General features: G+C 37.9%; 3 protein-coding genes and 2 long non-coding RNA genes across 6 annotated transcripts; 4 read left to right on the plus strand and 1 right to left on the minus strand.

The window, feature by feature from the left end:
* On the minus strand, nt 1-10,078 carry LOC136260947 (sodium/calcium exchanger 1-like; the record flags this gene model as incomplete). The annotated part of the gene is given in 5 exon segments (XM_066054869.1): nt 1-176; nt 230-367; nt 2,505-2,708; nt 2,762-2,899; nt 9,994-10,078. Coding segments are annotated over 5 exon segments (726 nt in total), but the record flags the coding sequence as incomplete, so codon positions are not given.
* Nucleotides 10,079-10,997: 919 nt separating this feature from the next.
* Nucleotides 10,998-12,793, plus strand: LOC136261247 (uncharacterized). Its single transcript, XM_066055216.1, has 7 exons — nt 10,998-11,423; nt 11,477-11,560; nt 11,605-11,667; nt 11,720-11,770; nt 11,831-11,994; nt 12,170-12,414; nt 12,481-12,793. Exons 1-7 carry the CDS (start codon nt 11,392-11,394, stop codon nt 12,631-12,633), a joined length of 792 nt encoding a protein of 263 aa, XP_065911288.1. The 5' UTR covers nt 10,998-11,391; the 3' UTR covers nt 12,634-12,793.
* Nucleotides 12,794-13,293: 500 nt separating this feature from the next.
* On the plus strand, nt 13,294-15,032 carry LOC136261088 (uncharacterized). Its single transcript, XM_066055054.1, has 5 exons — nt 13,294-13,341; nt 13,394-13,501; nt 13,555-13,766; nt 13,996-14,064; nt 14,109-15,032. Exons 1-5 carry the CDS (start codon nt 13,294-13,296, stop codon nt 14,464-14,466), a joined length of 795 nt encoding a protein of 264 aa, XP_065911126.1. The 3' UTR covers nt 14,467-15,032.
* A 4,143-nt stretch (nt 15,033-19,175) lies between these two features.
* On the plus strand, nt 19,176-23,561 carry LOC136261304 (uncharacterized). Of its 2 annotated transcripts, none has more exons than XR_010703857.1 (4): nt 19,176-19,303; nt 20,253-20,300; nt 22,807-22,872; nt 23,406-23,561. It is a non-coding gene; the product is annotated as an uncharacterized lncRNA (long non-coding RNA). The 2 variants fall into 2 exon arrangements; XR_010703858.1 differs by having other exon boundaries at nt 19,205-19,348.
* LOC136261226 (uncharacterized) lies at nt 20,932-21,723 on the plus strand. Its single transcript, XR_010703795.1, has 2 exons — nt 20,932-21,386; nt 21,516-21,723. It is a non-coding gene; the product is annotated as an uncharacterized lncRNA (long non-coding RNA).
* Nucleotides 23,562-24,087: the final 526 nt, after the last annotated feature.

The raw sequence follows: 24,087 nt of genomic DNA on the forward strand, positions 1-24,087 counted from the left end.
AATACGGTTTGGATGATCAATTTTAACATTCCTTGGTACTGAAAATCGAATAATAAGATTGAAACTTTCATTGCACTCCTGTACATGATCATCAATTATTGGAATATTCAATGGAATACTAGTCACTCCAGCGGGAAATGAGACGGTGTATGGTCCAGAATCATAATCAACACCTCCTGTAATATTCTCACTGTTAACATGTTGTTAAATATGATGTTGGTCAACTTACCAACTGCTGTCTTGTTCTTGTTTCTAACTTGCAGAGTAACATTAGTTGATGATGGTTCACTGAGAACTAGTACAGGTTGTGCTGGTCCTTTATCTTCATCAACACTGTATGTTGACTGGTTGAAGCTTACAGTAATGGCTAATCACATAAAGTTTTGAAAAGTGACATTAAATGTGAACTGTAAGATACTGTCATAATTATCAATTTCAGTATAGAACTAATAGTTGCATGTGCAAAATCCTTACGTGTGCATGTGTGTGTGTGCGAAACGCGCGTATACATGTGTGTGCGCATGTGTGTGCATGTGTACGTGTGTGTTTGTCATGTGTGTGTGTGTGTGTGTGTGTGCACGTGCGCATGTGAGTGTGGCAGCACAGCCAAGGCAGCATAGCTAAGTGAGCATCGGCCTGGTAATCAAAAGGTTCCTGGTTCAATTTTTGGTTATGCTAATTTAGTGTTGTTGTTTCCTTGAGCAAGAAACTTTACTCACATTGCTCCAGTCTACTCAGCTGTAAGGTACCTGGGGATGCAAATGCCCAACTGTCCTTGTCTAGCTTAGTGGTGTTGGGATTGATGTGGATCTTTGGGTTCCACCACCTCTTTCCGTGAGACCTGGGCTGCCCTCCTGCGGGTTACTAGACCTGCCCCAGGAGTACAAGATTCAAGTGCCTGAGTGGTCCACAGGCATCCTAGTGCTGGTTTGCTGGATGGCAATACCTGGAGGAGAATGTCCTACTCCCATATACCCTACTGCTGTAGAAAGTAGAGGTGCACTGATAATCGGATCGGCTAAAATATCAGCTACCGGTATGGTAATTTTTACCAATATCGGTATCAGTACAGAACAGCAGGAGACCGATATCGCTACCAATATTTATACAGCAGCAATAGTTTGTACATAAATGGATTATGCATTGGTTTTCTATGCTATCCATGTGGCTCTTTAGTGCCAGTGGCTTATTGTTCACTCTGCAACAAACGCTATGCTAAGAGAAGCCATATAAATACACACAATTCTAGTGTTTGTTACTGGAAAGCTTATCACAGTCTTTACAAATGACGTAGTTATAGAGTACCTTTGTAATAAAAAGAAGGGTCACAAGGAAACTTGCTGTACCAGCTTTCTCACAAACCATTAGAATGTGGAGTAATGCAGAAATATCTGTTTAAGGCTTCATGGGAGTATATATAAAAATACTTGTGGATGCCTAATTGTCTGGATTACACAATAGAAGCCCAAGCTGTATGCCACCACAGGCAGAGAATACATGCACATGTTGTTGTAGGGGTAAGTAAATGTACACTTTTGTTTGCTTAAAAAATATCGGATCGACTATTGGTTATCGGCTTTTTTTGAAAACCCATATCGGTACACCTCTAGTACTAGAAAGGCATAGGCTATCATTAATTGAACGTAACATCAATTGTATGCATACCTAAAAATGTGACCAGAAATTGAACCAACTCAAGCTATCACTGTTTTACAATGAACTACAAGCATGCCATCAGAGTTTAGAGGCATTTTTACTAGAATGAGAATATGCGCATGTCTGCCCAGAGTATTTGTGTGTGTTTTGTGTGTGTATCATATCATATTGACATAGTGTGTGATCTATTATTACAGGACCTTCAGTGTGCATACTAGCAAGTAATTAAGTAGTGTATTGTTTAACTAACTCAATGTTCTATCTACAACAATATTGATGTGCAGAGAAAAACATTAAATGCCACAATAGAAAGCTTCATAAATTTACATACAGTAAAGATGATGTCATAACTGCAAAAGTAACACTAGCATCTCCTTTGGTCTGCTAATAATTATTCTGTTTATAGAGAACTTTAAAGCAGCAAACTTCCATTCTATCTAAGGTCATATTTATGTGACCTCCAATAAAATTGCTACTTAATGTGTGAAATTCATATGGGTTGAAAGATCACAACTTTTGAATTAGCCTAGTACCACTAAACACCATTCTTGTTAAGTACCACTAAACACCATTCTTGTTAATCTATTTTGAAACTAGCTGGTGACCTGGTATTCACCCTGCACCCCCACCTACCACTCAAATGTGAAGACTCATTATAACTGAAGAAAAGCTATGATGGAAAACTCTATTACGTTAGGTATTTAAACACTCTTAAAGGCTACGGATAGTTTTGTTTTCTTTTGATGAAACTTTTCAGTGCATATATACCAGTTACAACACTCTATATATCATAGTTGCCAATGCATGCACATAAATGGTTAATTTCATATCACAATAAAGCTGCTTACGATCATCATCCCATATGGTAACTTTAGATTGAGGAGGACTACCAAGGATAACATTGTCAGGCAATGCTTTATTGCTAATAGTGAGAATAAACTTCTCATTAACTTCAAATGTGTTATCATCAATTATTGGAACATCAAATGAGACATTGGTCACTCCAGCAGGAAATGTGACATTGTATGGTCCAGAATCATAATCAACTCCTCCTGTAATATTCTCACTGTTAACATGTTGTTAAAGGTGATGTTGGTCTACTCACCAGTTGCGGTCTTGTTTTTACTTCTAACTTGTACAGTAATATCAGTTGATGATGGGTTACTGAGAACTAGTACAGGTTGTGCTGGTCCATCATCTTCATCAACACTGTATGTTGACTGACTGAAGTTCACAGTAGTTGCTAATTGCATAAAGAATTAAAAACTGACATTAAATATTTATGTCCACTAAACTCTATGTTAAGATGTTCTGTAAAGCAGTCCTATCTATATACAACCTAGCTATAAATATTTTAATAATGGCTGTATATCACTAAATTAACATCCTTGCAACCATTCTTGGCTTCTTTGGTTTCACAATTTTTTTTTAAAGGCAGATGTTTTAAAGGTCAAACCATTTTCCTTTATTTTACAGCTTGGCTGTTTTGTATGGATTTCACTTCTTTTTATACTAGACTGGATGGACTGGATTAATAGACTGGATCTTAGGCTTGATTGTAAAACAGGTACATTTAGGCTAGTTTGTCTATTAATATGATCTTAGGTACAATTACAATAACACACACTAATATAATACATATAAGAATTTAGAAATTATTCTTAAAATCATTATTTGTAGCTGCATTGACTAAAATGCCAACATAATTCTCCCATCATTATATGCTCAAACTATTTAGGCATAATTCACTGACCTGTAAGAATAGCTAGCACAACTTATGTACCACTACCAGATGTCCTATAGATCTTCAGCACTAATTGTGCTGTAAAGCCTTAATTAATACAATAACATCCGTTTAGTTCCACATGGAGGTACTTTGAGATAAAAGTCACTCTCTAGGCTTTCTTATGGGTACAAATACATGAAATAAACAAAAAGAAAACATCCTGACTGCCTAGCAGATTCCTGTAAGTGTTCAAGCATAAATTGGATGGTTGCAGGATTGAGGTTGCTTGGATCCAGTTCTTGACAGGAAGAAAGAAAACAGCATTTTCATGTGTATAACTCCATGGCCCTTTCTCCCAACCACATCATTCTTGCATGATAGCTGTCTGCCAGGTAGGGTAGTCCATACAGCTAATTTGATTAAATTTGCACCAGCCATTTACAAGATATTGGCAATTACAGTTTCAATTTAATTTGTTTTTTTCTTCTTAAGCCGAAGGGAGGCTACAGAGGCTTCAATTAATTTTTGCACACTTTGCAAAAAAATTGATATAAAACACAAACACGTAACTTGATTGCCTCAACCTTAGGAACAAGTAAAGAGCATATAAAAGTGAATTCACATACCAAGATTGCTATGAATCTGATGAATATCCAAGTAGATATGAGCATTTATTCATGTAAAAATGATCACAGATACAGGGTAAACCAAGTATGGGAATACTTTGAAAATTGGCATGAACATTGGCTGATTATTGTAGCAGTGCCTTTTGATGGTTTGAAAGGTAAAGGAGTTACAGCTACAAAGCGATAAGGCAAAAACCAAACAAGTGTAAATTGCTGGATCAAGATAGTCTATTGGAGCAATCACCACGGGGTAAAAAGGTGCACAAAAATGTCGAAAAAAATTACCATGTTTAAACCAGGGACCTCCATACCTAACCCACATCCTTAACCACTGAACTGCTGCTATCTTGGCTGATCACCTCACTTAAAGTATTTAACATCTACTTCATCTTTTCTTCTTCCTGTGGTAAAGAAAAAAAGATAGGTTAAAAAGCCCCATTTGGGGTATACAAATACAAAAAGAAGTGAAATCTAATCCAAGCAGCCAAGCTGTAAAAAAGAGTGCAGCCCTCAAAAAGGCTATGGTGAAAGAAATCCAAGGTGGCGGCCAAGACATGGCTGTGATGGTAGGTTAATGGTAAAAATTCAATTCAGGAGAATTTTGCACCAAGCAGCACCAAAATTCACCAGAATTGTCGTTATTAAAATTTTTACCATTAACCTACCATCACAGCCATTTCTTGGCCACCACCTTGGATTTCACATCTTTTTTCACCATAGCCTTTTTGAGGGCCGCAATCTTTTTTTAAAGCTTGGCTGTTTTGGATTAGATTTAAAATGCAAATAAGAAAGAGTGTAAGCAATCAATTGTTAGGTATTCCACTTGATATTGTCTTTTTGTTCCCCTGGTTTGATGCCAATAGCTGCCTCTCCTGACCAGTAACAGCCAAAAAGGTACCGAGTCAAAGTAATTAGTCAAAATTCAGTTACCATAACTGGAACTCAGGTATGGTTGCATGTTTCAATTACCGGGACAGTATCTAACCACCCACCAAAATGTTACTCCGAAAGCCATCAATTTGATAAAAATCCTACAAAAATTACGAGTACCTAACTGACATCCATACAAAATTTCTGTACATCAGCTTGCATAATATGATTTTTTTTTGTAAAAGTTTACATATAAAGTGCTTGATGCTGGTACACTACTCTTCTTAACAATTGGTTAGATGGTAGTATGCTATCCTGGGTTATATTTTCACCAATCTCTCTCTTCATTACAGCCACCATGTCATCTTAGGTCATGCGTTTGATTATCAAGTACAACAGTGGTTTATATGTCATAGTTTCAACAAGTACTGGTCTTAATCATGGCTTTGCTTGTTTCCTTATTGTTTGGTGATAACATCGAAGATGGAAACAAATGCCATTAATGGCACAGGCTGAATTCACTTCCAAACACAGCTCCAAATCTACAGTACAGACATTACACAAACTGCTAATCTTTGTCCATTCCCTCGTCATGACAATCAGTAGAATAAATACCCCTTAACAACTTTAACACACTCTTTGTCAACCAAGCCACTTCTTTACACTATGGAATTTTATTAGTTTAACTCCCATCTGATAATTGAAACAAATGTTTCCAGTATTTGAGTAAATCGATACATGTCTAAGTATTAAAAAATGAGTACAAATACTCAAATAAAATCTGCAATACAATTATTATTATTATCATTGCTGATTACAATGCAAAAACCATTAAGTACTAGATGAATAAAAAATTGAAAATTGTAAAAGGGGAATAGGGATCACTGAAAATGAAAGCCATGAAACAAGAAGGAATCACTGGGGTGATCACAAATCCCTATTTCTGTCATTTTGAGATGAGTCAAAATAGGGATTTGTGGTTTACATTACCACCCCAGCGATCCCTTATTGTTTCATGGCTTTTTTCAGTGATCCCTATTCCCCTTTCAATCTTTTATTCATCTAGTTTACATACTTTTTATTAATCCAGTAGTGGATTTGTTTTATTGATAATGATAATTGTTGTAGATACGTATAGCAATTAACATTAGCGGCTGTAAAGTTCAGTTTAAGCTTTGTTATTATCAGACACACTTGACTGCATTATTAGAGTATTTATGTGACTGCTCTCGGCTGTGGAAAAGGCTATATACATGTACATTACACACATTCCTAATATTGTGCAGCTGTTGTCTTGCTACATGTGTCAGAACACTTAGTCATTGTAGTATCTTCATGCAGAGTTCATGAATACTCACCAGATGAGCTAGCTGCTTGTCAAAATACATGGAACTCTGACAAGGATATTTAAACATTCAGTGTTTGTACATTTATCATTTCAGCCAAGACCATACACAATAAGAATCAAATGCAGATTTTCCAGGGGTGCATGGACTACAATTATTATACTGAGAATAATTATGGTGTACAGTAGATATAATGTCAGAAAACAGATATGTAATATAGAGGTTGTTGTATTGTATCCATTGGACATACCACAGTGAGATCTATGTTGCGGACATGCATGGCTTCCCACAAACGCATTTACAAATAAATTATTTCACATACTACATCATAATACAGTTAGTCTGTAAACTGTACAGTAGATAATCTGCATGTACACACATCTTCACAACAACAAAGTCAGATACTGTGTAGCTGCAATGTTTATTGTAAACCATGGGTAATCAGTAGCATCAGGAGCTTATAAGCGCCGAAGCTTATAAGCGCCGAAGGCGCGAAGGAGCGTGATACTAGTGGTTCCAACATTTGACTAATTACTTAAACCTCAGTCCATGTAGGGCATTCATCCTATATTCACTGCTACTCAGTGGTTTATTGCATCATCACTTTTAAGCTGTTAATTTTCAAAGGAAGCCATGATGAGTCTAAGTACTTGTGTGCTATTTGTAAACTAAAAGAGACTGAACAACTCTTAACAATGAACTAAGTAGCCATATGTTTTGTAAGCTCTCTGTGCTGTACTGAGGACCAGAAACAGAGCTGTGTTGAAATAATTCTTTTAATTACCCTACCAGTATTACTGACACTCTATGGCTGCATATTAACTGCTAGCACCTGTTAACATAACCAAGCACAGCCCAGGAAATTACTGCTCTCTTTATAAGGACATGTTTCATTAACAAAAGATAGAACACAGCTATATCCTGAGTGTTACGCTCCTTCGCGCCGAAGGCGCTTATAAGCTCCTGGTAGCATGAAGCCATGTTATTTACACGGCAATGTGGTCAGACAATTATGGCTCTCATAAATAGATTTGATTTTAACACTGACTCCACCCAACTTTAGGCTTTGTGTAGAAAGGAAATACGGTTTATAGAAACTATATTCATAGCAATGAATAATCTCTGGTAGCTATCAGCGCTATAGAGAGCGCTTGTATGGTCGCTCGTAGCAAATCATGATCGTGTGCATACAGGAAGAAGTAGGCTATACTCACCATGCAGAGACGCTATGCACAATCTTCTAAGTGTAAGAAGTGCTGTTACAGCTTTCAGCCTTAACTAATGCAACAACAAAGCCAAAAGGAGCTCACACAACGGAATCTTGTAGTTTTATTGTTATACAGCTTCTTTAGTATATGGAACTGCTGTCAATAGTGAATAGCGAAGAGAACTTGGAAAATTTTTGAGGTGTAGGGTGGTTGGTGATCTGTGGAATATGGACTTATTAATAGGTCATGGACACTCTCAGTAAGCATGGATATATAGTTTTCAGTGTTGGGAGTAACGCGTTACTTATGTAACACGTTACGTAATATTATCACTTTTGTGGTAACTAAGTAACGAAATATACTATAAAAACAGATAATATAACTCAAGTTACTTTACTTACAAATGTAATGCGTTACCTAAGAAATATAGTTACTGTAACGAATCTATTATTATGTAACATTATTACTACAAGTAACAAAGTTACTAATCTCGTTAGTAATCCACTGAGTAACGCCTAGCCACAACGAAGTAATGAAGCCTACTGAATGAAGCTTATTCACCAGCTTCTTACTTATAACCAAGTTTTGCACATTGTACAACGCAATCATGTCACATGATAAGGTGGTAGTTTCACACGTGACAGCTTAAGGTTGTGGACACAAAGTAATATAATATTACTTTATTTGATGGGTAATATGTAACTGTAACTAAATAGTTCAGTTGCAAGTAATATGTAATATGTAACTAGTTACTTGTAAAAAGTAACTTGCCCAACACTGATAGTTTTAGCACAAAAATGTGGATAACTTTTGTTGTACATGAGTGAAACAAAACAATAATATGAAGAAAATGAAGATGAACAAAATGGCATATTTCAGTTTTGTCCCAAATATACATACTGTGACTAATAGTCATTGGTTTTGAGTTGGAGGATGCTTTCCATAGTGTGTGTTCTATTAGAATTATTATTTTTTTTTTGCAAAACACATACGCGATCCCCATTAGCTGTGAACCCACTATTGTGGTTCATGATAAAATCATTGAATAAACATTACAAAAGTGGCATAGTATTGTAAATTCTGGGTTTAAATTCATCATTGTGCCAGTAGATAAAATGAAATTGGGTTCAAAAGCCATCTTATGGTTGACTTTGAGGTATTTAAAATGCAAAAAGCAGTAAAATTCATGCAAAACAGCTGAGCTGAAAATAAGATGTAGCCTTCAAGAGCCTGGGTGAAAAAGGTTGTGAAATCAAATTCGATAGCCAAGAAATGGCTGCAATGATGTCAATTCCTATATAAGTGTATTATGCTCAGTAGAGCATCTCAACTCTGTTAGTGATAGAAAACAAGGGAAGAGAGAATACCAGGAGCTATAGTCAGAATTTGATCATCTAGGACTTCCTTGTTTTTATGATACAATTGAACTAAGTGTTTTAGGTCACTACTTGCCATCATCTTTGTCATTGTTTCAAAATTGTGTTTACTTTATTCAAAGTGAGATCAAGATTGCTAAATCTTCCTGCAGACACATCTTTAACTTGGGGCTGCCGCTGCTTCAATCTCTTCTTCAAGAAGAAAGTTTTGGCAAGACATTACCCAGAATGGTCAGAAGAATCTTGAACGCTGACCACTTTAGTTCTTTCTTATACTTAAGTTTTTGTTTTTCCCTTGCCACATGCACCCACTCGTGGGACATTTTATTGCCTTTCCGTGGTTGTGTGTGTCCGAGGACTCACTCACTAGTTAGCTTCTCCTTTTTCTTCTTCTTTTTTTCCTGTTTTTGTAACATAACATTGTTATTTATCAATACTGCTGGTATCTCTTATTAAATTTGATTGGAAATCAAATGTGATAGCCAAGAAAAGGCTGCAATTATATCAATTCCTTACTCCTAGCTTTTTCCCTCCTTCACCAAATGTGCCTGGATACAGGGTAGAACCTGGAGGATGCTTATATCCAGTTACTGATTGGGTGGTCGGTGGTGGTTTGGTAGGTGTACAAGAGGTTCCATCTGCAGGGGGCCTATTGAATTGGATAAACTGCCTACCCAGCAGGAAAGAAATACAATGCATAGGTGCAAACGGGCTATTTTTGACAATAATAGGCCAACTTAAAGGGCATGCAGCTGCCTATTGAACCTCAACTATACGTACTATTTGATTATATGAACATCCTTCCCCCCAATTAGTTTGGATAATTGAGGTTCCACTGTATAAAACTGTCCTTGTTGCCATTGTTTATTGAATATTGTTTACACTGAAAATTATTTACATAGAGCTACTACATGCCAGTAAACATACTCGTGGAGACTTTTAAAAGCTTTTTTCCCTGGACAAGACTGTAGATGACAATTCTGGGCTGTTATTACCCCACTGTATCTATAGCTAAAGGATGGAGGGGAGGGATTAGAATCATATGGTATATACAGTAACATGGACCATATAGAGGTCACCAATTGTGCATTTGGGGGAAACCTACATATAGCTGTTGAGTCTAGTGAAATCCTAAAAATTTTAAAACCATGTCAGCCGACCTCGTACCACATTTCTACCACTCACAGCTTTCAACAATCCCTAATATTAGTTGTAATGTTGAGGCGATGCCACATGTATACACAACCTTCACCATTTCTATCTTGCTTATGTGTTACTTCTGTAAAAATGGTTACATACATCTGCATACAAACAATATTTTACACATCTAGGTGCATGACCAGCTTCAAAATGATTACACATATATGCCATATAATGAGTGCATCCATGTCATACACAATATTACCATGTTCATATTTATAACAAGATGAATTTAAAAATTGGAAATATTTTAAAAGGGAAATAGGGATCGCTGAAAATGCCATGAAACAAGAAAGGATCGCTGAAAAAATGCCATGAAACAAGAAGGAATTGCTGGGGTGGTAATGTAAACCACAAATCCCTATTTTGACTCTGTGTCATAAATTTTAGTTACATCCCTGTCATTTTGAGATGAGTCTAAATAAGGATTTGTGGTTTACATTACCACCCCAGTGATCCCTTCTTGTTTCATGACTTTTTTCAGCAATCCCTTTGTGTTTCATAACTTTTTTCAGTGATACTCATTCCCCTTTTAAAATTTTTAATTTTTAAATCATCTGATTTGTGTACTTTATATCAATCCAGTAATGAATTTGTTTTATTGATAATGATAATTGTTGTAGACATGTATAGTAATTTGCAATAGTGGCTGTCAAGTTCAGTATAAGCTTTGTTGTTATGACACACTTGACTGCATTATTAGAGTATTTACGTGACTGCTCTTGGCTGTGGACAAGATTATACATGTACATTACACACATTCCTAATATTGAGGTGCTAATGTGTCAGGACACTTAGTCATTGTAGTATCTTCATGCAGTGTTCATGAATACTCACCAGATGGTATGGTACTGAGCTAGCTACTTGTCAAAAGACATGGAACTCTGACAAGGACATAATTATAAGTTAAAGAGGCAATGTGGCAGTAGTGAAGTCGTTTAACTTCGATGATTTCACCGGGCTGGTGAAATAATGCGTGTCACGTAAATAAACGGGAATAAGCTGAACTGATAGATTGCGGGTGTACATTATGGAAGAGCAACCACCGTGAAAACGTGCCCGACCGGTGATGAGACAAGAAGACTGGGAATCAACACAAAAATGAATCCTTTTGTGTACCTCGACATTTCAGAGATGGCGAGCATTAAAGAACATGCTGGCATTCCCAAGTGACGATTCTGTAGCATCTTACTTGCTCTCCCTGTACTCTAAGTTTGGAATCCATGTCGGTAGCGGGGATGAACTTCCTGTACAAGAAGGACCCTTTGAGCAAAGCAATGATAAATTGCAGTCATCAATGGAGGAAACTGCGGCTTTAACGAACAGTAAGACGAGCCGTCACATGTTCAGTTCTCCCTTTCCAACGACAGAAGCCACGTCTGTATGGAAAACGAACGACAAGAGGATCCTACAAGGTAAATAAAATGTGTTTAGCTAAAAGAATGTTTTAATATAAGACTATTTCTAGCCCAGTACATTCGCCATGCCCCTTAGCATGTTCAACACCTATACACTGTAATAATGAAAGATTAGCGCCTTGGCACCAAGAATGGTAATTTGTAATTTCTTAATACCATGCTATTAAAGTTTTATTAGTGATAATGGAGAAGTAACAGTAGTGTCAGACAATCAACTTGATGATGAAGTACTGGATTCAAGGTACTGCTCTATATATAGCTAACTTATACTAATTACACTAATTTGTTTGCAGATTGACTGATGCATCTGCGATGTGTGATGAGTTAGCTACAGAATCTGATGAGTATGTAATATCTTATGTAATATTTGCCTGCAGCTATCCTTTTTAAAGCATTACTTTCAGTGATTTAGATAGTGTCACATCCAGTGATCATGACGGGAATACAGATGAAGAGACGCTTGATGCAACTGAGTTAGACGCAGCAGACCCAGATGTCACTGTGAATGACTACATTGGTGTTGATAGCCAAGAGCCACTTCATTCCAACACCAATGGCAGTAGCCACGGTACGATCCTACTTGTGTTATAATGTGTTATTTTACTACTTTACAATATATGAATGAGTTTTATGCGTTTTGGGAAAGCTTCTAGAATTGGCAGGGAAGTAATGCCATAGACCTAATTGTTTGAGTGTGTGTAGTATAACCCACAAGTTCAGTGGTTGTACATTAATCATCTCAGGAGTCTGTCAGCAGGGTCACCGGTTTCAGTGGACATCATCACGTGCAATTGATAATAAACATGGAAATACTGTTCACGAAGACAACATGTTATTTTCCATGGCAGTTGTTCTATCTGGCAACAATTTTCAAAAATTGAACGTTTTTCAAAAAATTGGGACTTCATGTCATCTCACGAAGTACATTCCATATGTACCAATGACTGTACAATTGTCCTGGGATAGAAAAAATTACTTTAAAACACAGGTAATTAAAATGTTTGTAGTTTATGAAGATGAACATCATGTATGTTATTTTTGCATTACATTATAGGATACACTTCTTCAGAATTACAAGGATTGCCATTTTGTGTTGGCTGGGGATGGTCGGTGTGATTCTCCGGGAAGTAGTGCTAAATTTTGTACACATTCCTTGATGGATACTTCTACAAACAAGATATTACATACTGAAACTGTTGACAAATGAGAAGTGCATTTACAGTGGAGAGAGAAGGAATTTTATGTGCATTAAATGTTTTGCTTTCTAAACTCCATGGCAGTGTAATAGTGGATGAAGTCATTACTGATACTTCAAGTTCAGTACGAACAATTTTGGGTACGGGTCAATATGTGCTTTTGTGTAAAGTTTAGTTGTGTGTGTGTGTGTGTGTGTGTGTGTGTGTGTGTGTGTGTGTGTGTGTGTGTGTGTGTGTGTGTGTGTGTGTGTGTGTGTGTGTGTGTGTGTGTGTGTGTGTGTGTGTGTGTGTGTGTGTGTGTGTGTGTGTGTGTGTGTGTGTGTGTGTGTGTGTGTGTGTGTGTGTGTGTGTGTGTGTGTGTGTGTGTGTGTGTGTGTGTGTGTGTGTGTGTGTGTGTGTGTGTGTGTGTGTGTGTGTGTGTGTGTGTGTGTGTGTGTGTGTGTGTGTGTGTGTGTGTGTGTGTGTGTGTGTGTGTGTGTGTGTGTGTGTGTGTGTGTGTGTGTGTGTGTGTGTGTGTGTGTGTGTGTGTGTGTGTGTGTGTGTGTGTGTGTGTGTGTGTGTGTGTGTGTGTGTGTGTGTGTGTGTGTGTGTGTGTGTGTGTGTGTGTGTGTGTGTGTGTGTGTGATCAGTATCTATATGTAGCTACTTATTTTCCTGACATACATCACTCCATGGATGTGTGGCATAAGTCTAAGAAGTTAAAGCAAGCACTGGCCAAAGTAAATGTCATCTTGAAAGTATTTAAAAAAAATATAATTGCGTAATATATAGGCTTCCACTGTTAGTGGAGTTGAAAAATTGAGCACGTGGTCAGAAAATATAGTCAATCATTTTTGGCACAGTTGTAAGACATGTGGCGGAAGTGTCACTGTTTTAAGGGTATGTTGACCAATTATGAGTTCAATTACTTTATAACTATGTATAATTTGCAGGAACGCTGGTTGTCAGTATTGCACCATGTAGCCAACGAACATCAGTGGCTTACCTTGGAGTGTGACCTTGGTCCTTTAACCGATTTACCTAGAGATGGCAGTGGTAAAATACTTCAGTACTTTGACAAGAGGGAAACTGCGTTCAAGGCTCTTCAAAAGCTAGCCCTTGATTGCCAGTGGTTGAAATCACTGATGTTTTACCCTAAAGTTTGGTAAGCTACACCATTGTAATCTTGCCTCCAAAATTTTCAATGCCTTTCAAAATCAGAAATTATAATAACATTCTGGGATCTTGATAATAACATGGCAAATATTCTGTCACCTACTAAAACTACAATAGTACATTAAAAAGTGTAATATACTTTGGAGAGAAATGCTGACAAAATGACTACCCTTTAATAATATTTAGTTTGTTATGTGCTGCCATTGTGTATTCTATAGGCACACAGGAACTCTTGAAGCTTTTCACAATGTAGTTCTTGTCTACACACCTAAACGGTTTGCATTCCAGTAAGTGTAATATTCATAGTATATAAATGAAGTTAATTTTTCAGGAATGAATCTTACGTTGCTCATTTACGTCTTGCTGTCATTGATTACAATGCACATGTTGAGGGAGAGGTTGCCAGAAACAGAGAAGGAGAGATAGTATATCACAGAAAATACCGAAAGCAAACAAAGAAGTGTGATGTTACTCCAGTTCGTTGTCATAAGGAGTACCCTTACATGAATGAGCTTGTACTCACTATTCTGAAGATGAGAGAAGAAAGTGATATGACAACAAGAAGTAAATTACCACTGGCTTTAAACCATCCTCGCAATATTCAATCAACCATTGGACAAGATGCACCACTAGAAACAATACTTATATTATCAAACAATCAAGATTTTAACAGTATTCAATTAAACTAATTAAATTAAAGTTCCTAGTAACCCCTAATAATCAAATTGCATATCCATGAAACCCTAGATACACTCCACTAGCTTCAGGAAACCTGTCCCTGATAGCCCACACTACACGTGCTGGAACTGGACATCTATTTCCTGGTCCAAGATATCTATTTTACCAGACAGTGAATTGTCTGTAAGCAGCTTTACGGTAACTTGCAGGCAAATATTCTGGATTGCCTCCTGTCACTTCACATCGGTTCAATATAGCCACTGAAAGGACACTGACGTCTAGAACAATGACCTCAAATACTTTGAGGTCTGTAACACAACAGTCCCTCCTGCGACAGCACACTTGCTCAACTGGCTGATCCATGTAGCAGCATTTACCACAAACACACCAAGGCACTTCCTCATCCTGTAGCTGAGGACAAAAAGGATGTGATGGCCGCTGGACTAATTGTCATAGCCTCTGGAAACCACCAGCTCTGCAGTATGCCTCAACAATAACTTTGTGACAAATCTCCACGTCCAAGTTGCATAAATATTCCTATAATATAAAAGATGATGTCTAAATCATTTAGAAGATTAATTTGTATGTGATTATGTGTTGCATGTATGAATTCATACTTGTATCTCTCTCTTCCAAGAATCACGAGTGCTCGATGCACTTGGTATCACTGGTGGAGGCCTTTGCACTTGGGATTCTGCACGTACCGGCTAGAATTTTATGAACTAGTCACGATAATGGAAGACACAAATCTTACCAGAGCACGGCTATGGCAAGGCTTTCATTGAGATCCACACTGGCATTGCTCAGCTGAGCAGTGAACTCCAGTCATTTTGCAAGAGCAGCTACCTCGTCGTTGGAAAGTCGATTTACATGCACACGAAGTGAGCGGTGTGTTGTTGCTTGGACTTTCGCCCTACGTAGTTAAGTAAATTAATGCAGCACTTAGAAACAACGTATCTCACCTCCTCTTGAGCAGATGTTGATGCAGATACACTGGCAACGTGGCTGACTACTTCTGCCATTGATTCAATCACGTGATAATATGAATAAATTACGCGATAACAGAATACGTATTATAGCAATAACGTCATTTGTTTATATCGTCTTAAACGGCTTCGCTACTGCCGCACTACCCCTTTAAACATTCAGTGTTTGCACATTTATCATTTCAGCCAAGACCGTACACAATATGAATCATATGCAGATTTTCCAGGGGTGGATGGACTACAATTATTATACTAAGAATAATTATGGTGCATAGTAGATGTAATGTCAGAAAAGAGCAATGTAATATAGTTTGTGCAGAGTATGTTTTGTAGTATCCATTGAGCATACCACAGCGAAATCTATGCTGTGGACATGTATGGCTTCCCACAAACAATATGTTACATCTACAAATTTCACATACTACATCACAATTAGTCTGTAAGTCTGTACAGTAGCTAATCTGCATGCACACACATCATTCACAACAACAAAGTCAGATACTATGTAGCTGCAATGTCTACTGTAAACCATGGGTAATCAGCAGCATGAATTGTTTACACAAAGTGGTCAGACAATTATGGCTCTCACAATAGTTTTAAGACTAATACTGACTCCACCCAACTTTAGGTTTTGCATGGAAAGGAAATATGGTTTATAGAAACTATCTTCATAGTAATGAACGATCTCTGGTATCAGTGCTATCACTCTGTCATGTCTCTGAGAGAGCACTTGTATGGTCGCTCATAGCAAATCACGATTGTACACTTACAGGAAGAAGTAGACTATATTCACCATACAGAGACGCTATGTGTGATCTTCTAAGTGTAATAAGTTTTCAACCTTGACTAATGCTACAACAAAGCCAAAAGGAGCTCACACAACGGAATCCTTGTTATACGGCTTCTTTAATATTTTTATAGGCATCCACAGCAGGGAATTAGTAAAACGCGGAATAACGGAATTGCGGAATAATGAAATAAGCAAAACTTATCTTTGCAGATTGTACAGATAGTTGTATGCTCTATAGTAATTATACTTTATTTACCTTGTAACAGCTCTGCATGGCACACCACAGCGATGGATAGAACAGCAGCTGGTGAGCATTAAATGGGACGAGCACACAACCAATCACCCTAGCCCGATCTACCTTCGCTAACTTTACTTACCTACACTCTTGATTAAATCTGAAGTGTTTTGAAATCCATTTAAAGAGTAAAGACACACAACCACTGTAGTCTCGCGTAGCCAGACTGCTTTTTCTCCGTCACGGCGCTTATCGATTAGAGATTATAAGCGCCTACTCCGAAATAGGGTCTGGTCCAGAATCAATACATAAACTCGTTTTCACACCCCAAGCAAGAGCTCGGGGTGTTTAATCAACTTTCGTCATAAAACGTATACTTCCTTTTAAATTTCAAGCCACGTACGCACTGGAAATGCCATGAACGATACCCGGTAGACTGTTGATGAGAGACACTGAGGCTGGTATTCTATGGTTAAAAAGGTAACGGATCGATTCCTTGTGAAAACGAAAAGGCTAAAGGCGAACTGAGCAAGGAATCAACCCGTGTTCTTTTTAGCCTTAGAAAACCAGCCTCAGTGTTTCTTATCGACTCTACCGGCTATCGTTCATGGCATTTCCAGTGCGTACGTGGCTTGAAAATTAAAAGGAAGTATGTTTTATGACGAAAGTTGATTAAACACCCCGAGCTCTTGCTTGGGGTGTGAAAACGAGTTTACGTATTGATTCTGGACCAGACCCTATTTCGGAGTAGGCACTTATAATCTCTAATCGATAAGCGCCTTGACGGAGAAAAAGCGGTCTGGCCACACGAGACTACAACCACTGGACTTCCCTACTGAACTCTAGTGTGACTCTAATAAATTCGGTCGTATGCACATGAAGGGCAGGTAGTTTACTCTAAGAATAGAACTAGATCTTGGTGTTTTGTAGCTAGATCAACTAAGGAGTATAGATAAGTAAATTTAGCAAAGGTAGATCGTTCTAGAGTGATTGGTTGTGTGCTCGCTCATCCCATTTAATGCTCACCCAGCTATCCATCGCTGTGGCGTGCCATTCAGGGCTGTTGCAAGGTGTAAATAAAGTATGATTACTATAGAGCATGTAACTATTTGTACAATCTGAGTTTTGCTTATTTTGTTATTCCGCAATTCCGTATTCCGCGTTTTACTAATTCCTTCCACAGCATCCAGTGGTTACACAATAGACAATTAACACTGATTGCATTCATAAGGCCTTACGTGAAACCAGCCTATTCGCCAGTATTAGCTACCCGGCATACAACTAAAAGTATAAATTATTGCACAAATCCAGGTATCTTTGCTATTTTAGAGACCTGAAGAATGGCACAATAATCACCAAGGGTGAAGCCAGAGGTGATTATGTGCCATTCCGAAGGTCTCTAAAATAGTGAAGATACTGTGGATTTGGGCAATAACCGATTTAGACTATGGCTCGTACAGCTCTGGTCACTGTCAATAATGGTGGCTTCCTGATCGAATTAGTGCTAAAATAATTCACTGGTAGGCTTCCTGAATAGAGGATATGCGTGCTATATTATTCGAAAGAAAAATGATCAATTACAGTAGTGCGGCGACGCTTTCCAAAAAAAGTTGACGGTGAACGACTATCGAAATTTTGTGAAAATCCCATACAAAAGTGTGGGTAGCTAATGCGGCTCAGACTATAACTCACCACTAATGCTACAGGCAGGCTTTCTCTCGCCAGGTGTGTTACCTCCTAGATAGAAGAAATCACCTCTCCGTAAGAAACGCTGATAACTTCGCTAGGACTATAACTCACCACTAATGCTATGGGAAACCTTTCGCTCGCCAGTTATACTATCTCCTGGGTAGAAGAAGTCACTGCTCTGTAAGAATCCCTGATACTGCCACGCTTTGAATCAATTCGCACTTAATTCACCGTCAAAAGATCACGTGCTTATTAGAATGTTTTCGGTATGCATATCCTCTTTATTATCCAGCGATGCTTTCTTTACACTCCTAAGCAATGATTTCTGATGGCTTTTGTAACTGGAATCCAGCAACACACGTGACGCAACATTTTGTCACGGGTATCTAACCAGTTTAGATACCTACTCTCGGGTATCTATTGGATTTAAAATACCTCATTAACGACTAAAATTCAAAGCATACTATGTGTGCCGTAGTCTAATTTTTGCAACTACACAAACACACAATTAAACTTAGCTATCTGGCAACTTTAACATCTCGGGCTCGTCACAAGTTCAGCGGTGAGCAGCCGAACAGTGAGACACTAGAATCCAACTCCAAAGTACACACGCTGGCATGTAAGAGTCTGTATCCAGCTGCTGGACCATATATCATAAAGTTTCAGGTAAGTTAACGGTCCACAAACGTGGCATCGACGTCCCAAGTCCGCAACTTCAGTATAGTTCCAGTGGGTTGATGTATCGGCTTAGACGTCGCCACCGATAGCGATGTCATGACGTTCTCTTCTCCCCCTTAGTGAATCCACGGCCTCCCAACTCTCGGATAGGAGACTTCATTTTCCTTCCTTAAATTTTTATGCCTTACTAAATCTTTACCACCAAATTTGATCACGTGAATGGGCATGCCGACTTGAGTTATAGATTCAATCTCGTTACGGTATGTACAGACTTGCTCAACCACAAAATTACGTAATACAGGAAACTGTGTTGTCACGTGATCACCGCACAAGCCGTTTTGTGGTCAACAAGTGTTCTGCGTAACAATGACAATTGAGTGACCTTTATTTAAAGATTTGTTTACAGTGGAGTGGATATGTATACAGGTGACCTCAAGCTACCCTATGTCTTGGCTTCTGCTTCATGGAAGGTATTATAAAACTCAAATTGTGTGGCTATGCTAACTAACTGAGTAGTGAGTTAAATACTTGGAGTAATAAGTAGTAAGTATAGTGTACTGGTAGTTGTGTATGCCAAGTAGCACTTTCATTACATGGACTCTAAGTAGTGATTGAGCCTTGAGCTAATAATGTATGGCATTGTTATCAGGTGGTTACAAATCAACCAAGCTTACCAACCAATGCCTGTAACCTTACCAGTTATCTGCACATGGGACAATGTTGGGGGTACAAATGCCTGCTTTGTGCTGTTGCCATATAGTATAGGTGAAGCGACATAGCCAACCTGGCCGATTAGAACATTGGCTTGGTAATTGCAGGTTCCAGGTTCGATCCCCCCACTCCAACTGTAAGTTGCAGTTTTCTTGAGCAAGAGACCTACCTACTATGACTGTATAACTGGGACTTGGGGAAGCTAGTGTCACTTAGTGGTGTTGGGGTTATGAGTTCCATGGGAATTTACTGGTTGCTTGCAAAATGTAAAAACAAAATCATGTGCACATTTCACTTGAAGAATTTTTGATGAAAATTTGTGTTCTGCTTATCATATGACAATCGGAATACTTATACATCATGTTTTGCTGGCAAACTGTTAACTACAATCCTTGCTATATAGTTCAAGATATTCGTATCACAGGTCACATGTTTGATCATGTATTTGTTCTTATACATTTTTGCAAAATTGGTAAAAGCGTGTTCAGTGTCCCAGATGATTGAAGTTCACGGCTTGTGTTGTACTCTTGATGCTTTCCATGAGCTCTGTACAATGTTCTTCATTTCATTGTTTAATAGCAGTATTGCACACAGAATGTTTGGAAATTATGCCTGGTATTTATTTGATACCTGGCATTTGTTTAGTTGAACAATTACTTGTATCCTCCATATTTTGTTTTGCCTTATACTGATTGTTTTATTTTGCAGAGTATTAAACAAGATGTCACAGAATTCACCAGTTAGAACAATCCTGATGTAAGTGTATTATTTGTTTAATATAGACCATGTCCAGTCTTTGGACATGATTTTATATAAATAAATTAAAAGTGTTGATCGTACACGATATGATCATCCTAAAGTATCACAAGAACACTGTAGTAATAGTCTTAACTTATCGAACGTTCCCTTCACTATGAGTATGTAATGTTGTAGATTTTGCTTTCAAATTAATGGTGACCACATCCTCAGTAGCAGGTGGCTAGTTTCCAGCCCCTAGTATGTGGGGGGCTTAAATTAAGCTTCTTACTAAAGTCACCTCCATATAAATTGTAATCACTGGGTATTTGTTGTGTGTAATCTTATTTAATTTTTGGCGATGTAAAACTACTACTACTACCTAGGAACATGCGTTTACTGCTTAATTTGGTGCAGTCATAAATGGAACTACCTGCTATAACTTTGGTTGTGAATTGTCACATTTGTACATTGGTGTGCTTTAATGTGTATTGACATGGGTGTAAATGAGTGATACTTGCATGATTTATCTTATAACAAAGTCCAATTCATAATTTGTAGCGAGAGTATATAATAGAAACCAAGAGTACTGAACGGGTGTATTACTCATGTAATAGTATTGCTCACACACACACACACACACTGTTGATGTATCTCAATTATTGCTCCCCCTGATCACGTGCTGTTGTAAGTGTTACCTCGTGTTTTATGCGATTGTTATTGAGTTCCATTTGTGCTGCTGTTATGGAGTTTACACCCATGATAAATGATTGCGTGAAGTAACATGGATATTTTAGTAATTGTTTGTTTATAGTGCCATTAAGGGTTGCCGTATTTAGCCCAATTCGGCCAGTGAAAACATGATAGCATTAAGGGTGCTCGCTGATATTTGAAGCCGTTTAAGTGTCAGCCCAGAAACCACATGCGGCTATTGCATCATAATTGGCATTACTACGCATACTTGTAGTATCCTGTTAAGCGGACATGTTTTGCGCCAGAGAACACGAGGAAGAATAGCATGTTTTTTCGCTTCAGAATCATCACTGAAGTGTTAGCAAATGATTGTCTGATGGATCAACAGTTACACTAACATGAATTAATCTAAAAGTAAGTGTTATTTAAGGCAACAAGTGTGAATGCACTTTTCGCTTGTAGGCAACATGCGTTCGTGCCTTGTTTTCTCGAGTGATAGGGTATGCTGGTAGTTAGTATTGTAATTGTAAGCTGCTTATGTAGGGGACAATGTTACCAGCTGGAATCACAAGGCGTTACAAGCTGCTGATGATGGCATGCCTAGCGTAACCTATCCAAGAGCGACTTGGAGACTCCAGGCTGAGCAAGAAGCTGTTCCTGTGTGTGAAGAAGAGAAAACAGAGTTTTTTGTGTTTAGAACAGCGTTTATGACATGTTATTTTAAAAAGTTGGTGATTGCGGTCAATAGGAATTTGTGTGGTTATTGTATCAATAATGTTGGGCGCACGCAATCTTTGCACATGTTTACTAAAAATACAACTAGTTTTTTAGTGATGGCCGTGAAGGCTTCAAATTTTGTAGGGAGATTCGCTGATAAATTCTCCAGAGGTCTATGTTTAGATTTTGTCCGTAGCGTTATGGCTTCATGAGTTACGGCACCGAGAACATAAGGTTTTGAATGGTGTAGCACACTTTTAGTACTAACTTAAGTTCTATGTACGCTGTGTACTAATACTAAACATAGAGTTGTGAGTTATAAGCTGAAGTTTGTTCAACGTGGTTTCCAGTGCGCTACTGTGAAACATGGAGGACTAGTTTCAATTTAAGCGCTTCATAAAGAACTACGCATAGTTATACAATGGTATAGGCTAGAAGAATTCTGTTTGGTTTGTGTTGAAGAGAAAGAGAAGCACTTCCAACGTAAGTAGCATATGGATTCATTTTATACATTATGTGAGTATAAGCAACAATACAAAAAATGCATGTTGTATGGCTTCAAATAGCCGCGAGCACCCTTAAAGGGGAAATGGCTAATGTTAAAGTTCTGGCATCGCTAAATGGATCCCTGAAGGTGTAGCAACACTCTCATTTGTGCAACCATTGTTTTAGCGAACTGGGGGTCCTTACTACACTTTCCTTGTACAATAACTGTTGAATACTTGGTTGAATAACACAGAAAACTGGCGAACAAAGGCCCGTTGCCACATACACATTTCCAATTACCATTTCACATAAATGAACAATTACTGAAATATCCATGTTATTGTATGTGATGATTAATCACAGGCTAATACACTGTTCGACACTCTTGGTTTCTATTATATACTGTACTCTTGTTTGTAGCTAGCATATAATATTTTAAACACCCATTACTCATTGCAAGGAGTGTTTCGGGTTACCTTAGACAGGGACTATGGTGTTTATCATTAGTTTCCAACAACTCAACATGTTGACTGGAGGGTCTGGTTCACAAAATCACCTACATATTGTGTGATTTTTAGTTTAGAGAAGCAACTGCTTTCACAAGTAGTGAATGTTCTTCATATTACTGTAGGTGCTAGTGGCACAGAGATGCTTGTATTGTTGGGGTGCCATGTAAAGTCCTCAAGATACCACTGAGGTAAGTCTATTGTCACAACGTTTTAGTGAACGTATATACCATATAGACAATCAAATCATCAATCAAACATCATCACTTGTTCAGTTCATTCAGTACAGGCTAGTAAGGATGATGTATGTAGATTGACATCTCCTGCTAAAATTCTCACTCAAAATTTACATGGCTGCATTGGGTAGGCAAAATCAAGCCCAAATGTGCTTTCAGAGTGATCTGAAATGCTTCTGAGAAGTTATTAAATCTTAAATTTGCATTGACTAAATGATGGCTTCAGCCAAACACAACTTAAGGCTCAGTTTCTTTACTATTAGGCATTATTTGGGCCTATGCCAACCATCACAGCTGCAAGATTATGTGCATTGTCGAATTACCTTTTATCTAATTCCTTACTCCACTATTCTAGAAGTGTCAATTTGTGGGTTTGTGATGGCTTCCCTTGCTGATTTGATTGTCTTCTGTGATCCCTACCAAAACTTTAGCTTCTGTCCCTACTCAACTGAAAAAGTTTCTTAACTCCTGTTTTACATTCCGTACAGGTATCTACTGTTCGAAGGAGCTACTGCATGCTGTCTGCACTGAAGGTTATGGGAAGACACAACACACAATTAGTTTATATATAAAGTGTGTATACATTCTAATTGCCTACTGTTTGTCACTTTAGAAAATGATTTGTGGATGTTATTACTTGTTCACATCTGTTGTATGTTGTAAAGTAGGTCCGCTATGCTGTAATGATTCTTAACTTGCTGAATTTCAATATGCAAATTTATCACCTCAAAAATTTCCTGTTGCACTCACTATGACAACTTAAAATCATTGGATCAGAGTTTTACCTTCAACTTTTCCTGTAAATATTAAAATTTTATCCATTGATATGCTACATCCAAATCATGAACAAAGTCAGCATAGCTCGGCAATATAAGTGCATAATTGTTGGAAAAAAATTGATTCTAAGACTTTGGTCTGTCAGGCTATACTGTAGTATGAAGCAGCCAGACAAGATAAAGACTGGTGGATGCTCATCCTGGACTGTGGACTGGCAGACCTTGGTCTGTGAGGGGAGAATTGGTAGGTGGAGTAAGCTTAACACAAAATGAGCATGGAAAGGCACTAGTAGATTTTTTGTGAAAAAGAAGACATGAGAGGTATAGAAAAGGCAAGACTTGCAAAACAATTATTTAAGTGGTGAGATATGTAATTTCATCAAATGTACTATCC

Source organism: Dysidea avara, chromosome 7 (assembly GCF_963678975.1).
Source record: "Dysidea avara chromosome 7, odDysAvar1.4, whole genome shotgun sequence".
Classification (NCBI taxonomy): Eukaryota; Metazoa; Porifera; class Demospongiae; order Dictyoceratida; family Dysideidae; genus Dysidea; species Dysidea avara.